At 39.3% G+C, this 14688-nt stretch overlaps 1 protein-coding gene across 10 annotated transcripts in view; it reads right to left on the bottom strand.

The window, feature by feature from the left end:
• The window catches only part of RCAN3 (RCAN family member 3), a 28304-nt gene that overhangs the window by 8047 nt on the left and 5569 nt on the right, over positions 1-14688 (bottom strand). Inside the window, exons 1-6 of one of the 10 annotated variants that reach the window (XM_049821196.1) lie at positions 13485-13615; positions 12778-12955; positions 9969-10009; positions 7762-8003; positions 3618-3791; positions 2876-3047 (exon numbers count right to left, since the gene is read on the bottom strand). In XM_049821196.1, the coding sequence (XP_049677153.1) occupies positions 2876-3047; positions 3618-3791; positions 7762-7959 (544 nt within the window). In that variant the 5' untranslated portion in view covers positions 7960-8003; positions 9969-10009; positions 12778-12955; positions 13485-13615. Of the gene's footprint in view, positions 1-2875; positions 3048-3617; positions 3814-7761; positions 8004-9968; positions 10010-12744; positions 13178-13484; positions 13616-14688 lie in introns of those variants that run through there. The other 9 variants (XM_049821195.1, XM_049821200.1, XM_049821197.1 and 6 more) reach the window with 9 other exon arrangements.

The raw sequence follows: 14688 nt of genomic DNA, 5'->3' as shown, positions 1-14688 counted from the left end.
TACTTGTTTGTATTCTACCCTGGAGTGACACCTTGTGGACAAAATTTGCATTGCGCTATCGAAATGCCCGTACCAATAGAACTGTTAATAAATACAGTGATTGTTCTTCTCAACTTTCGGGCCAAATTACACACCTACGCGCAAAGCCTGGACAGGTCATTTTTTTAGCTAGTTATCCGAAGACCAGACAGAGACCCCCTATTTATCCACTTCTAATGTTGGCACAGAATTCGAGAGAAATAAGAAGTAGATTTGATGATCCGTGGGATACTTGGTCGAACAGTCATGGCTTTTCTAAACAGTGGTGGGGATATGGCATTCCGAGAACTTATCCTGTATATCATATTCATGTTCAAGAACCAACATGGGGAATTGCAATATGGTGCTTTGACCATCAAATGTGGAGAATTTATGGTAAGGGAGACTGGTGCTGCCATCGATTCTATCTATCAAGCAATTGTTTTACTTTCAAATTTAGGATTGTAATAATCAAATGGAGACCTAATCTTGAGTGGAATTTTTGGCACCGTCACATGGATTATCCTCATTCATATTATAACATGTCATCTCTGAATGTGTTAAAACAATTTGTATGGAAACCTAGGGATGTTAACCAAGTAGAAACTGCCTGGACCAACAATATGCATGTGTCATTGATGAAATCTTTTACTAATAATCTAAATTTAAGTGAATGTTGGATTTGTGTTGCTCTACCAAAGACAGTGAATCAAGGATTTCACTTAGTAGGAATACCGATTCCTAAAAGTGCAAATTAGAAAAAATACTGGTTTAATACTACTTTTTCCGAATCTTATGAAGAACAAATTTGGGAAACAAGACTATCAAATTCAGGAGATTATTCACAAGTCCACTGTGTACAAAGATGCTATCCCCCAAGCGTTGATAATCAACATTTATGCAAAAATCATTCATTTGTAGGAAATTGGACTCAATGTCAAAACACAACTTCTATCAATTCATGATTGCGTTTAAGCTGGCGAGCACCTGAGGACCTAGGCATTTTTTGGTTATGTGGGAGCAAAGCTTATAAAGCTTTGCCTCCAGATTGGGGAGGTATTTGTACCCTAGGAGTAATGTCTACAGATTTGGAAATTCACCCAAAAGCTGTCTCAAGTGCAACATGGCATAGAACCTTTCTAATTCAAACCCAAGGAACTCTAAATCTTTTGACTGAAAGACCAACAAGATTCCATTCATTTGATAGGTGGTTAATTCCAGCTTTAGGAGTAAGTGAATTGGAAAAAGCAGTCTTAAAAGTCTCTGGAGAAATTGAAAAATTAGGAAATTCAACTGCTCACGGACTTTTCACTCTCCAGAAAGAGGTAACTGAACTTTAAAAAATGACTATCCAAAACTGAATGGCTTTAGACATGATTCTGGCTTCACGAGGTGGAGTTTGTACTGTCCTAAATACCAGTTGCTGTATGTATACTGATCGATTGGGAGAATTAATAACAGATGCCCAGAAAATTTGGGAGGTTAGTGCCACAATGCAACAAATTCAAAGAGGTGACACATCCTGGGGATTTTCTGACACATTCTCTTGGTTAACATTTTGGTTTCCCAATTTGACTACTTAGGTGAAATAACTAATTGTAACAGTCTTTGTTGTTATAATCACAGTACTATGTGTGATGGCTTTGTTCCAATGCTAAGTTGTAGCTCTAGGCTAATACAGAAGATAGAAAGAGAAATGTGGAGTTATCAATAGGATCACAGGAGTGCGATGAAAAACAAAAGGAGGGAATTGTAAAGGGAACTAGGCCTTAAGCCTCATTGTTTCTAAGACTATTCATATCAGACATATAACTAATGATTAGAGATTGCTTTAGATGTGATTAATAGAATGCAGGTGCTTAGAAAACAATATGTGTAAGCTGCTTATTTGTCCTATGTGTAGCCCCCACCATGGCTGGCTAAAAAAACCCAGTCAAGCTGAATCAACAGAAGAATGTAATCATACATCTTAGACCTGAGACATGGAAGTAAGTTATTAACTTTAGAACAAAATAAATTAATAGAATAGTCTGAGTGATTTTCAGAAATTCAAAGGTGATCTTTGATGTGTAAGAAGATAAGTGATTGTGGTGACCCAAGACCTTTTGCCTACGACCGCTAACTTCAGAAGAACCGGGAGACAAGAATTAATGGGATAAACTGGTGAATGATAACGACATAGGAACTGAGATCACGTGGAAAATTACAAAGACTTTGGACTGGGATAATGGGTGGTAAAAGGTATATAAGACTGCGAAATTTTTTGAAGTTTGCCATTCATTGCAGTGGTGGCCCAACTCTGCACTGTTAATAAAGCGAAACTAGAGAAACCCATGACTGAAAATCCTTTAACAGCAGCATACAAATTTTTAAGTGGCACCATTTATGCTGTACATTTACATGACATCTGTAAATGAAAAGCTACAAAAGCATTTGAAAGCATTAAGCCTCCTGATTCCCTGCTTTTCACAGAAAGCAAACAGCATGTTTCCTAGGAAGGCTCATAAAGAAGTTTGACGATTAAACACAAAAAGTACATATTAGCATCCTTAATAACTGGAGCTGTCCATCTGCCAGAGACTGAACTTCTCATTCCTCTTGTTTGTTACTTAATGTTGACACTATAACAAAATTCAATAAATGGATGTGAGGGAGCTAGTACCATACAGTCCAGTTCCATGCTATACTTTCAATTAACGGATTAAGTAAAAAAAGTGATGGATCATTTTATTCAAGTAAGAAACATCACGTAAGAGAGACTCTGTTTCTTCACACAGAAAGAAAGGTAAGTAGATAAATTCCCTTGTTAACTATTTTTGAAGTTAAGTAACGCAACAAAAGCAGTAAATATTCCTACCTGGTCCCAACTTGGAGACAGCACAAAGCAAGTCATAGTTTATCAGGGGAGTTGCATCTTCACTCTGTTTCCATCCAACTGGTGGAGATGCAGGTGGTGATATCAGGAACTGTTTAACAGGTTGTGGAGGAAGGAGGTAGGACTTGTCACCTATTTCACTGGATACCTGCACCTGCAGACAAAAGCCAGGAGATACAGAATAAGATGACAAATATTAATTCTCTTTTTAAGTCTCCTTCCCCAATAATGCATGTCCATGCTGTGTGTTAGCAATGCTTAATTTAGCCCAGCTTTAAAAATAAAAGTAGTACAGCTTTTGTCAGTGCTCTTGGTACGGCACCTCGGAGAAATGCCTATGTAAGCGTTGACAATGTAGCTGTATATGACACATACTAAGCTGCTAATCCAACAAGAAGAATGTGTCTGTAAAGCACCTATTATAAAGAAACCTTCGGATCCACATATTTTCTTTCAGCACATTTCTGTTTATGTATGGGGGAAGATGGTTTGTGTCACCACGCAGCAACTGTTCCATACCAATTACAACGCTGTAAGGTCAAGCTGAAAAGCAAAACTGTACCCTGAAGCATGAATTTCTCAATGAGTGAAAGTAATACATCTCAACGTAGAGGAATGAGGTTGAAGGTAACTTCAGATATTTATCACAAATGAAACTCATGGGCAAATGTGGTATGAAGAAGAAACAGGGACACACGTACAACATCTTAGTGTTCCATAATACCTGTGCAAAGTACAGCTTCAGCTTTTTGCCGTTGAAGTCAGTTTCATGCAGTTCTATCCGTGCTCTTGCTGCTGCCTCTGGATTACTGAAGTTTATCCTTACTCTTCTAAAGCTTTTAAACAACTGGAATGTAACTTGATTATCGTAGACTGTGAAAAGTGCTTCAAATCTTTCCTGGAGATGAAGTACAAAGATTCTCCAAACACAAAATGAACATTTTCACTCAATGAAAACACATCTTCCTTTCACTTTCCTTTCCCAAATCTCACTAATTTCCTTAATCTCCTAAACCTGCACACTCCATACTTCCCTCAGTTACCCCACTTGCAAATCTGCATTCAGTGTAGCACTGCTTTGTCTCACTATTTAAATTGGAATTCCAAGAGCGCATTGATGTGAACGAGCCTCTCAAACTCTTAATACACAAACTGCCACCTAGCGACAGTTACTCAAAGGTGCCGATGTCAAAAATACTGGTACTTGCACATGACTTTCACCCAAGCGTCTCCAGAAGTACTACGCAAATCAGTTAATTTTTATATTAGATAAACTAAAGTACTGAATGCTTAAGGAAAATGTCAAAATTCTCAGGATGAATTAATAAGACTACTTTGGAAGAGACAAAAATATATTATTACTAAACAACACTTGTTCACAAAAATAAAAAATTGAAAAAAATCACGGTTTATTGACTATGGAATCTTATCATCAAGTTCTTTAATAAATAATAACTGCATTGTTGTGAAATTCAATCTGTTTTAATTTACTAGTTCTGTGATCTACAAGAGACCTAATTTTCAGATATTTCTTTTTTTTTCCCTAGCTTAAATACATTAGGCAAAAAAAAAAATTTTATTCACTGTAAAAAGTCAGATTAAAACCAACAGATGAGAAGTATGCAAGCAATCTCTTTTCAATTTATTTATTATGTTCTGATAATACTCAGTTATTCAGAGATCTACATAAGCAAATAAGAGAAAAAGTAATATCTTTTCATTAAGAACTCTTCCCAATGACAATAGTTCAATTTGCTTGATTCCAATAGACACCAATCTCTTTACAAAAATCCTGTTGATGCCTTCATTCCTCTAAAAATAATTACAGGATGAGGTGGTTTCATTTTAAATAGGGCTGAAGAAATTCTTCAGATGATGCCCGTGTTAGTTTTAACAAAAATATGATTTTACTGCACAATTCTCTCCAATCTGTACAACGTCAAGGTCTTTATTAAATCAGAAAACCTGTTCCTTCTACACACTGGCCAAATTTTGTACTTGACAAACACAAAACTGCAATCTAGTGGATCAAACCTGGAACTGAAAATGATGAAGACAGCGTTCCAATCATGATGTTGCCCTCAAAAAGGTATTTGAGAAAGAAACAATAAATACTTTTACTCTGAATTTTTTAACTTCTGCTGTTTGAACTAAACTTGAAAAAACACTTTTAGATGCTACGTACAAGAAAAAAATTATTAAAAAATGTATGCCAACTTAGACATCTTACATTTTTTCTGTAAACATACCATATATTTAACCTACAACACTTAAACAAAAGTGGAAACTGATGGCACTAAATTCAACAACAGTCAATTGAACATGCCCTGTTAATGTTTAAGTGTTGTTTTAACAAATCAACAGTAAAACCAGAAATATAGCTAGAAAATGTCAAACAAATGGATGAAAGAACTAGGGCAAAACCAGAACCTGAGCAAAATGCTTCATAAGAATTAAATATATAGATTTCAAATCAATAGTGTCTTTTTAGCCTTTTCTCCTTACCAGATATTAATCATCACTTATGTGAAGTTTCACGAATGAAAATGCGTAGCATAAAATATTTATGCCTACATACAGAACCAGGCAATCTATTTTTTTACAGATGTGACTACTACAAAATCAGGGAAGAGGAAGACTGATTTTGATAGTCTGCTCTCAAGTGCTGCAAGCTTTCCTAGCGTTAGCAAATGAACTAGAAGAACATTGGGTAGCAAAACTGTAAGTGCCACCAAAAAAACCACCCCACCCCCTAAAAAAATAAACCCTAAAACCACCACAAATTTTCAATTGCTTTCTGTTTGTAGACAGACAGCACAATTTCCATTTGTTTCATGAACTGTTTGCTGTGCATTCAGCCTTTAAAACAAGATGTAGGTAGAAGTAAATCAAGCCATTGAAACGTGTCCAGGGGCTGACTAAGCTGAATTTCATAAAACAGATAAAAGCTGTATAATATGTCAAAGCACCTCTATTCTTTCAAGCACTAGGAAGAAGTCTGCATAGTAAGCATTCGATTTATAGATATAATGTATAATTCTGAAATATTCTAAACTAATGTCTTGGCTATGACAATCAGCTTAGATTAGCTTGCTGATAGTACAATCAATACACTTTAAAAACTACATTTGAAGTGAAAACTTTTTAATTTGTGGTTAAATTTACAAGAGGTTTAATGTGGCACCTAATTATCCCAGTATCATTAGAGAAACAGCTAGCACATCTCCCTTGATACACCTTGTATGCACAGACATACTGTGGGAATACTTTCATGGAAAAAAGCAAATGTGCATTAAAATGACAGATCCCATGTAGACACGTGCAAAACAATTTAGCAAGGCAACATTTCCAGTGCACACGTTCTATATTGGACACACAATGAATTATGGGGCACTGCTATTTCTGTAGCATGAGAGTTAAATTAGTCCAGTGCATTATTTAATGTTCCATTCATCAACTGATGCTTTACTACCTTCTTCCAAGGGCAGTAACCACCGAAACAAATGGACTGCTGCCCACTTACAAGTCTTTTGAACTAGAAGCTGATCTAGTAGAAGCAGTAACAGTTTAAATTAGTCATCGGTGAGTTAAAAATTTATCTAGAAAAGGGGATGTCATCTTGCTTTTTTTTTTAATTAGATGACATATGATTTACATACTCTTATGCACTGCCCATTTTGTCTTCCAGTAAAAACAGCATTAATATACAAGGCTAGAAATTAACCCTTCTACTGACATACATAGGCTAGCAAAAACTCATACTCTTTGAAGAAAAGCATTTGACACCAGGCATGTAAATAATGGCTAGTGCACTGTATCTCATTCTCTCTATAAAACATGGGAAAGAAAAAATAAAGCATTACATGTGAAAATAAGCCACTGAAGACTCAACAGCCTTTTCTGACATCTGTCTTTCGTACCCATAGGAATACAATTACAACAAACTATAAGAACAGCAGCTCTCGTTATGCAATATCCTCCTCCCTACCCAAAAGGGGATCTGTAAGCTGCTTTACAAACTGTTTATGTGACACCATGTGCATGTTCTCAACCGATCACTGTTCCTTTTGTTTTGAATGTACTATGTCCATTTGTTAGGAGCACTGGCTTAGGAATTCAGCTCACAGCAAATATTTGAAAGATTGACTTAAATATAAGTATACAATTTAGCACCTCTGAGGCAGAGAGCAGCATTTCCTATCTGACACCACACTGTTCCCTCAGATGCTGAAAATTTTCAGCAAAACTGTAGGCTTCATCAGTACTTCTGTAAACCGAAACTGAAGAAGTTGCAGACCAAAACTTTCATATAAGCCCCTCCTATCTTCCCTCATTCATATAATGTACATAATTTTCCCTGATGCTCTTGGAAGCAAAGGGAAAGTACAGATTTGACTGAATATAAATGTTAGCAGGCCAGAGAAGATTTAGATTATTGTAAGGTCTTTATAAGCCACTTTCAAGGTGTTCAAGTCGGAACATACATCCTGCAAATTTATAATGCTCTTTTAACAGAATCCTTGCCTTGAAATAAAACATTTAAATCTGCTTTCAGATTTTATTTAAATCTGCCCTTGGATGTGGTACATTGGATAAAGAGAAAAAAAGAAAAAAAATCAGAAGAGCTTTTCATGGGAGAAGCACTCTGTACCTATTAACAATGTCAAATGCCAGAAAAGTGTAGTATTATCTGCTCTTTGGTAACTGTACTCATTCTGATCTGAGCTCACCAGGCAAATTCTTTGGGTTGTTTTTTTTCCCCTCCAATTATAATATGCAGTAACACACTGAAAATTCAGACAAAGCTGTTCAATAGCTGTATCTATACTTACAATACTATGCCCCAAATATACCTCTCTCCACCTTACCTTTTCTTCCTGTACCTCAAACACCGCTTCATGAACACTGCAAGCAAAGAGTGAGGTAGGCAAGTCACTTAAATCCATCATCTCTTCCAAATCATCTTCATTTTCTCCAAAAATCATCTGTTCTTCCTCTTCTTGGTCACTGCTGTAGAGGTCTGACTGGCTGTCACTCCAGGACTTCATAGTATCTCTGAGCATCATTCACCCAAGCAACTCTTCTTTACGTTCCAGTTTCTAATAGGGGTCTGCCATTCCAAAAAACAAAACCAAAAGAGAATATGAAGATAACACATCTTCTTTGCTTTGACTGTTCTTTAAGGCAAATAATTTGACAAAAAAGAATAGAAATCAACATGAAACTTTTTCTCTCATCCACAAAACAGAAGCACTGTATCCCATTTCTGTAAATGAGATAAAGACTCTGCTGTTCAATCTATGAAAAGGAAGATAAAGTCACTCAGTCAAGTAAATGAAATTTCTCCTCCCTTTACTCTGGCAGAAATCAAGAACTACAATATTGTTCTAGAAGCTTTTCTCCATGACACACTTTTCAGTTAATAGCAATTTCTTATTAAATAACTTAAAAGCACTTCCCAAGCAATCAGAGTAGTCTTCTGATATTTGAAGAAATATCTTTATTTCATCAATGGGAACACATGTATAGAGCAAAATTAAATCATCTGTCCAAAGCCTCTCCAAGCCAGTGGCAGATACGGGAACAAAACCTAAGATCTCCTAATGTAAGGAGATTTCCTTCCCCTAAGCACTGGAGCATGCCTTTCCCATAGGTAAGAGAGTATCTATAGCCTTGAGTAAACACATCAAGGAAGAAAAAAAAAAAATTCTAACAAGCAAGAGATTTTAGGTAAACTGGTTTTTACACAATAAAGATTTTAATGAACCATACCTTTTGCCACCTATTGCTGTAAAAATCACGAGAAGGTTATCACACTACTGTATATTCTAATGTAAATGACAGAAAACATGTAACTGCACTACATCTAGATTTGGAGGGGGTGTTAATTTGTGACAACGCTACACAGGTAAGTAAATACGCTTCATTGGCAATGATCTCATTTGAATATTTGCTTAACTAGTTTATTCTTTTGAAGCAGTCACTGAGAAATGCCATCAACTGAAATCAATATGCATTAAAAAATGCATTAAAAAATCCACAATAAATCCATGCTCACTGATGGGAAAAGGTTTAAGACAAGTTTTCTAATTAACACCACCCAAACACTCTCAACACTTTGTACTTCAGGAGAAATAGCATATGAAAATGAGAAAAAAAGATTTAGTACCTTTTTAAAATATTTACAAACCGTTTAGACACACACACGAGGTGTGATGCTAACTTAAATGAGTTAAATCAATGTAACCTCACCGCAGACACATAAAAGCTGTCTGAAGCAATGTGTGCACATGCACACCTAACTGCAGCAGTTCACGGTCACACCTTTAGTCGAACCATTACAAAGTCATTCATAGACCTGGCTAAATTTTCCCAGCACAGCAAGTTTCAAAATTTTCACAGGACATGTTCCTCAGCATCACAGAAAGAAGGATGTAAATGCAAGAAAACATGTAGCTGGTGGAAACCTCATTTTTTTGTGCTTGCTGATTCATGCAAAAAGGAAAGAGAAAAGGAAAATACGCCAACACAGTAAAAACAAAAGCCACCATCTGGCTTGGCAGCACAGACTCAAAGAGAGTTCTGGGCTAATCAATTCAACATGCAACAGGACACAGACACCTACAATCAAGCCAAGCTACATGCGGACAGAACTGAGAGCAACATGCTAGTGTTATCTTGATTTTGGTTCTACCTCCCCAAGCACTCCTGTCAGAGAAGAGTACGGATCACAATAGGAAATGCCTAACCTACATGCGACTGCTCCAAAACCCTGGTTTTCTGAAAAATCAAATGAGGAGACTTGCAAACAAGGCAAGAGACCACAACTGCACAGAAAGAGGAGAGTTTGGAAATGCTGGCATGTAAATTCAAAGACTTAATGGTGAATAAGACAGGAAGTAAGGTAACAGATCAACACAAAACTTGGTCAAGTTGGCCACGCTCTGAAGAGTTTCAAAAAGTTCAGGCTGTCTGAGCCTCATAAGCTACAAAATGAAGTGAAAGCAGCAGACTGGAGGGAGGCAAACGCATCAAGAAAATAAGATTAATGGAGGGCACAATTACTGTGACTTACACTGAGCCTGTGGTAGTATTCCTCTCTTCATTCTGTTAGTACTGTGGAATCAGACATCACAATTAAAATGAGAGAGAATTTAATCCATAGATTATCAACTGAATCCATAACTCCTCCTTTAAAGTTGTTATCATCTACTATGTGATTTAAGGAGCTGCAATCTGTAGATTACTAACACCAAACACCACAGTGACCACAGACATGTTCCTCCATTTGGTATGTTAGCAGAGAGGAACAGCAATTCAGAAATAAATGAGCAAAGAGATGGACAAAATGAAAGCAGATCGAGGTTTTTATTTATACAAATAAGATGCCTGAACCCTGTATTTCTGGCTAATATTCCGTACAATGAGACTTTGTATAGGCTCCTTGAATAGAAACAATCTTTTATGCACCAGTGAGACAAGTATGCAAATATCTGCTTGAAAATAAAATAAAACTGATAGTGTTAAAAAGAGCAATACAAGACACTTTCTAAAACACCAACTTAAAAACATATCAATGCATTGTGGAAAAAAAATAATCCCAGTTTTTCCTTCTTTTGCCAAATTTGGTTAAAGTAATTAATAGAATTAAAATTAAGTTCAAAGTTTTGGCGTAATAAGGTTCTAAAACTCTGAAAACTGTTATTCTGTATTTTGAAAAAAGACATCCATGCTATTTCCATGTCTGTTTGGTATAACAGAATAGGGTAATTTTGTAAATGAAAAGGTGACAACATGCAAAAGTCAGAGCAGTGAAAGGCAAGAATGGTAGCCAGGTAAACAATACAATTAAGGAACCGTCTTTGCCAAATCAGCTCAGGAATTGGAGATGGATCAATAACAAACAACTGAAATGTTTGCAAACAAATGCCAGGAGCTCAGGTATCACAGAATACCGCACACACTGTAAGAGAGGATAGGAAGAAAAAAAGAAAGGGAAAAAAAGCCAACAAAAAAGCCACAAGATGTAGCTTCTTTTACGACTTAATTTATAAATGATTCAAGTAACCTACAAAGTAGACAGAGATAAAGTGAGGCTGCAAGGTCACTATGATTTTCACCATGCATGAACCAGTCAACAGACATAAGCGAAACAGCCTAGCTAGCATCTTAACGTTAAGGAAATTAAACTTGCAGTTCCTACATCTCTAGTCTTCTGTGTCCTGATTCATGTCATCCAGTTCTACGTGAAACAGGCAATCAACAACTACCATTCTCTACCTGTGTATTCCCACCTTCAAAATGCACACAGATTAAAGCAAACTACAAAGACAGGAGTGCTCAGAGACAAGAGCTGAGATGACAGCCTGGGTGATCCTGCACTGTAGGTCTGTCTTCTGTTTACCACAAAAGATCTTCCCTGTACACCTTTCACAGTGTAAATACCCTTGATATTAAGAAAATACTGCTTTTTGTTCAACAGCAATTTGTGGTATTATCAAACACAGAAAATTCTGCATAGGCATGGATTATTGGACAGAAGAGATGCTCTTCAGGTCTGTAAAGAAGTTTAAGAATCCTGATGGAAAACAAACAAACCTGTCTAGGCACACTATATCCAGCTCTGCACGCAGTGAACAGCCTCATTGGTTTCAAGTTTCATTATATTTGAATTCGTTATGTTGTAACATTTAAATACAGCAACAAAAGGTTTTACTGGAAGCTATTTTCTGCTCTGTAAAAAGGCAGTGGGTCTCAAATGATGTGTGCAAACAATACTGGAGAGCTGGGGCAGTTTAAACACCCCCGTTGCTATGAAGTAGATTACATTTTCTTTCTCAACTAGTAACAAAAATTGAATTACCAGAAATCATCATGTTCCTTTAGAGAAAAAGAGTAGAACCTTGTACACTATTAAGCTGCAGAAGACAATGCAGTTATTCCCTTGAATTCCTGCAAACAGTCTGCAGGTGAAGTGATTTAATAGAAGCAGTCTTAGTCAAAGTTAAGGAAACATTTCAGGAACAAGATCAACAGTTCTGTATAATTTACAGTACGGCATTTCTTTCTAGTACAAAAATGAAATCTGAAAAGCTTCTGTAGAGAGCACTGAACTATAAAAGCTACTTCAATTATAATCTGTTTTTTAAAAATTAAGAATGCATCACCATTCCGATTTTTTTTAATCATAAACCTACATGGTTCATTTTAGTTTTTTCACAGATTACTTGTTTTTCCTGATTTCACCTAAGTTAGTATCAAAACACCATGGCTACCAAGCAACACAAGAATATGTAAGAGCTTCCGTGAAATAAGGATGAGACAGTAAAGACTGATGTATGAATGTTAATTAAGTACTACTGTTGGAAACAGTACTGTGAGAAGTGATATTTTAACAGACTAGGTAGAACTGTTTTATTGTGCAATTATCAGAAAGCAACAAAATCAGAAGAAATACTTCATGCTCGATAGGTACACCGATGTGGTTATCAGTGCAACAGCCAAACTGCTCTGCTTCAGTTTTCCCTGTGCAAAAAGGGAATGACTTCACTTACCTCCCTTGAACGTCAAGAAGTACCTATTTGTAAGACAGTCTGATATACATGAAAATATACAAATGCTAGTTATTTACTACAATCAGCTAATTCTTACCCTAATAAACAATTCAAAATTATAAGCAAATTCATTGTGCAGACAACTGACAATACTCGTTAGCAAGCTATTTGATCACTCGCTCCCTCTTAGATTTTAGATTAAATGGCCTTACACAGCAGGACCAAAGGGATCCCAAGAACTAAAGCCACTCGGATAAGACCTTTTACTAAGTCCTTTGTTCTTCTGAGAATTAATACCTGCTTATCGTTTAAATATCAGGTGACAGGTACCTCGGAAACAAAAGCAAACTCTTCAACTTCATACAAAGCTGAAGATCTTCCGAAATTTAAGCAAACTGTGGAAATGCAGCTTCTGCCATTGAGAGCTTTAGTTCTTCATCAGAGCATCGGTGCAGACAGCACTGGTGTTTTTACCTTTGCATCGTCTGGACCCGCTCTTCAGGCACTGCTGAAATACAAGCAGCTCATTTACATTATTACATCCTTCGCGAAAGCCCTGAATACTCCCAAGGACTAAAAACGCCATGGCAATTTCTACATCAACAGTCAGATCTGCTCGGAGGAGTTTATCGATAAACTCGGGCTCAAGCCTGCAAACCCGCAGAGGACTGGTCTACCCAGGGGAGCAGCCCTGGGCAAGTCACCGGGCTGGGGGGATCAACACCCAAGTTCAGAGTTAATACGGCAAGTGATAAACGCGAGGGGGGAGGCAGAAGACCTCCCTGGGATTATTCTCTTAAAAAAAAAAAGAAAAACCACAACCAACCCAAACCCTCTCTATCTGCCCTAAGGAGCAACGGGTAAAGGAGAAAACAACTTCCCCGCCGCCGCGGAGGGCGCAGGCGGCAGCGGGACGGTGGGGCTCGGCCAGGCCTCACCTCGCCCTCACCGACCCGCCCGGGAGGCGGCGGCAGCGGCGGGCGGTGCTCGGCGCTGCTCGGCGAACCGTCGCCGGACACCGGACCGGGCCACCTCACCTCAGGACGGGACTACCTCAGGGAAGGGACGGCCGAGGGGACGGAGGAGCAACAGATGGCCGGCGGCGGGGCGCTGGGAGAAGGCGGGGGACGCTCACCCGTCTTCCTCGGCGGGGATCCCCTCAACAGCGGCGGCGAAGGGGCGCCGCGCAGAGAGGAGGAAGGAGGGGGGCGGGGAGGGGGGGCGGCGGTGGCGGCGAGAGCGCGCACTCGCGGCCGGTCGCCGTACGGGAGTGAGCGGCTGCGGGAGGGGAGCGGCGGGAACGCGCCTGCGTGCGCGCCCCCTCGCCTCCGCATCGCCTCAGGGAGCTGGGGGCGGGGGGGGGTGTCGGTGACCCGGATGGAGGTGGGGGCGACTCTGCGCATGCGCCAGCCCCTCAGGGAGGGGTGGCGGGCGGTTGGGGGGGGGGCGGCCATCTCCTCAGCCGCCGGGGTGTGAGGGGCTGTGTGGGACCCCCCCTCCCCCTGCCCCCTTCCCCCTGTGCTCCGCGGTTTTTGTGGCGGGTTTTAGGGGTGTTCCGGCCCCCGTGGCGTCCGGTGGGGTCTCTAGGGTAAAAGGCACGAAGCGTTTTGGGGAAAAGAACGGTGGTTTTACGTGTATCGATCCTTGAGGCGATGGGCTTCCACTGTCTGCTTGGCCTGGAGGAAAAGCTTTCCAGGGTTCTCTGTGGGAATGACCGAGCTCAGAGAGATGAGAATTGATTCAAAAGCTGCAAATTACTCTAGGAACTGCCTCTGGAGAAGCAGTCGGCGGCTGAGTTGCTGGCAGCAGAGAGGTCTCTTCCATGTTTTTAATTAACAGCCTTGAAACGCTGTTCGAGACCTGACAGAGGAGCACCTTGGGGTGCCCCAGCCAGACGTTTGGGTGACCTTGAAGTCTGAAGCTGGAGAAGAGGACACGGGACTGACTCTGGGAGCACAGCACCTGTGCTGTGATGCTTTGTGTTGGGCAGATTGCTGCTGTGAAAGACCCACGTACGCTCCTAGATGGCGGCCAAAGTTAATCGGTTTTACTTTGCGGTTAGCCTCAGCTGGCAGACACGCTCGGGCAGTTGCCAGATGGGAACAGTGACAGTTTATGTCCCTTGTCTCTCAGAGTAAATCATAGCTTAATCCAGCAATGAGATGATTTGAGACAGTGGTCATCTGAACTGTATGATAAATGAATGCTTGTGTACATCTACATCTAAAGAAAGCATAAACC

The sequence above is a fragment of the Accipiter gentilis genome, chromosome 17 (assembly GCF_929443795.1).
Source record: "Accipiter gentilis chromosome 17, bAccGen1.1, whole genome shotgun sequence".
Lineage (NCBI taxonomy): Eukaryota > Metazoa > Chordata > Aves > Accipitriformes > Accipitridae > Astur > Astur gentilis.
Note: the sequence above shows the minus strand (reverse complement) of the source record. Positions and strands in the feature narration are given on the sequence as shown.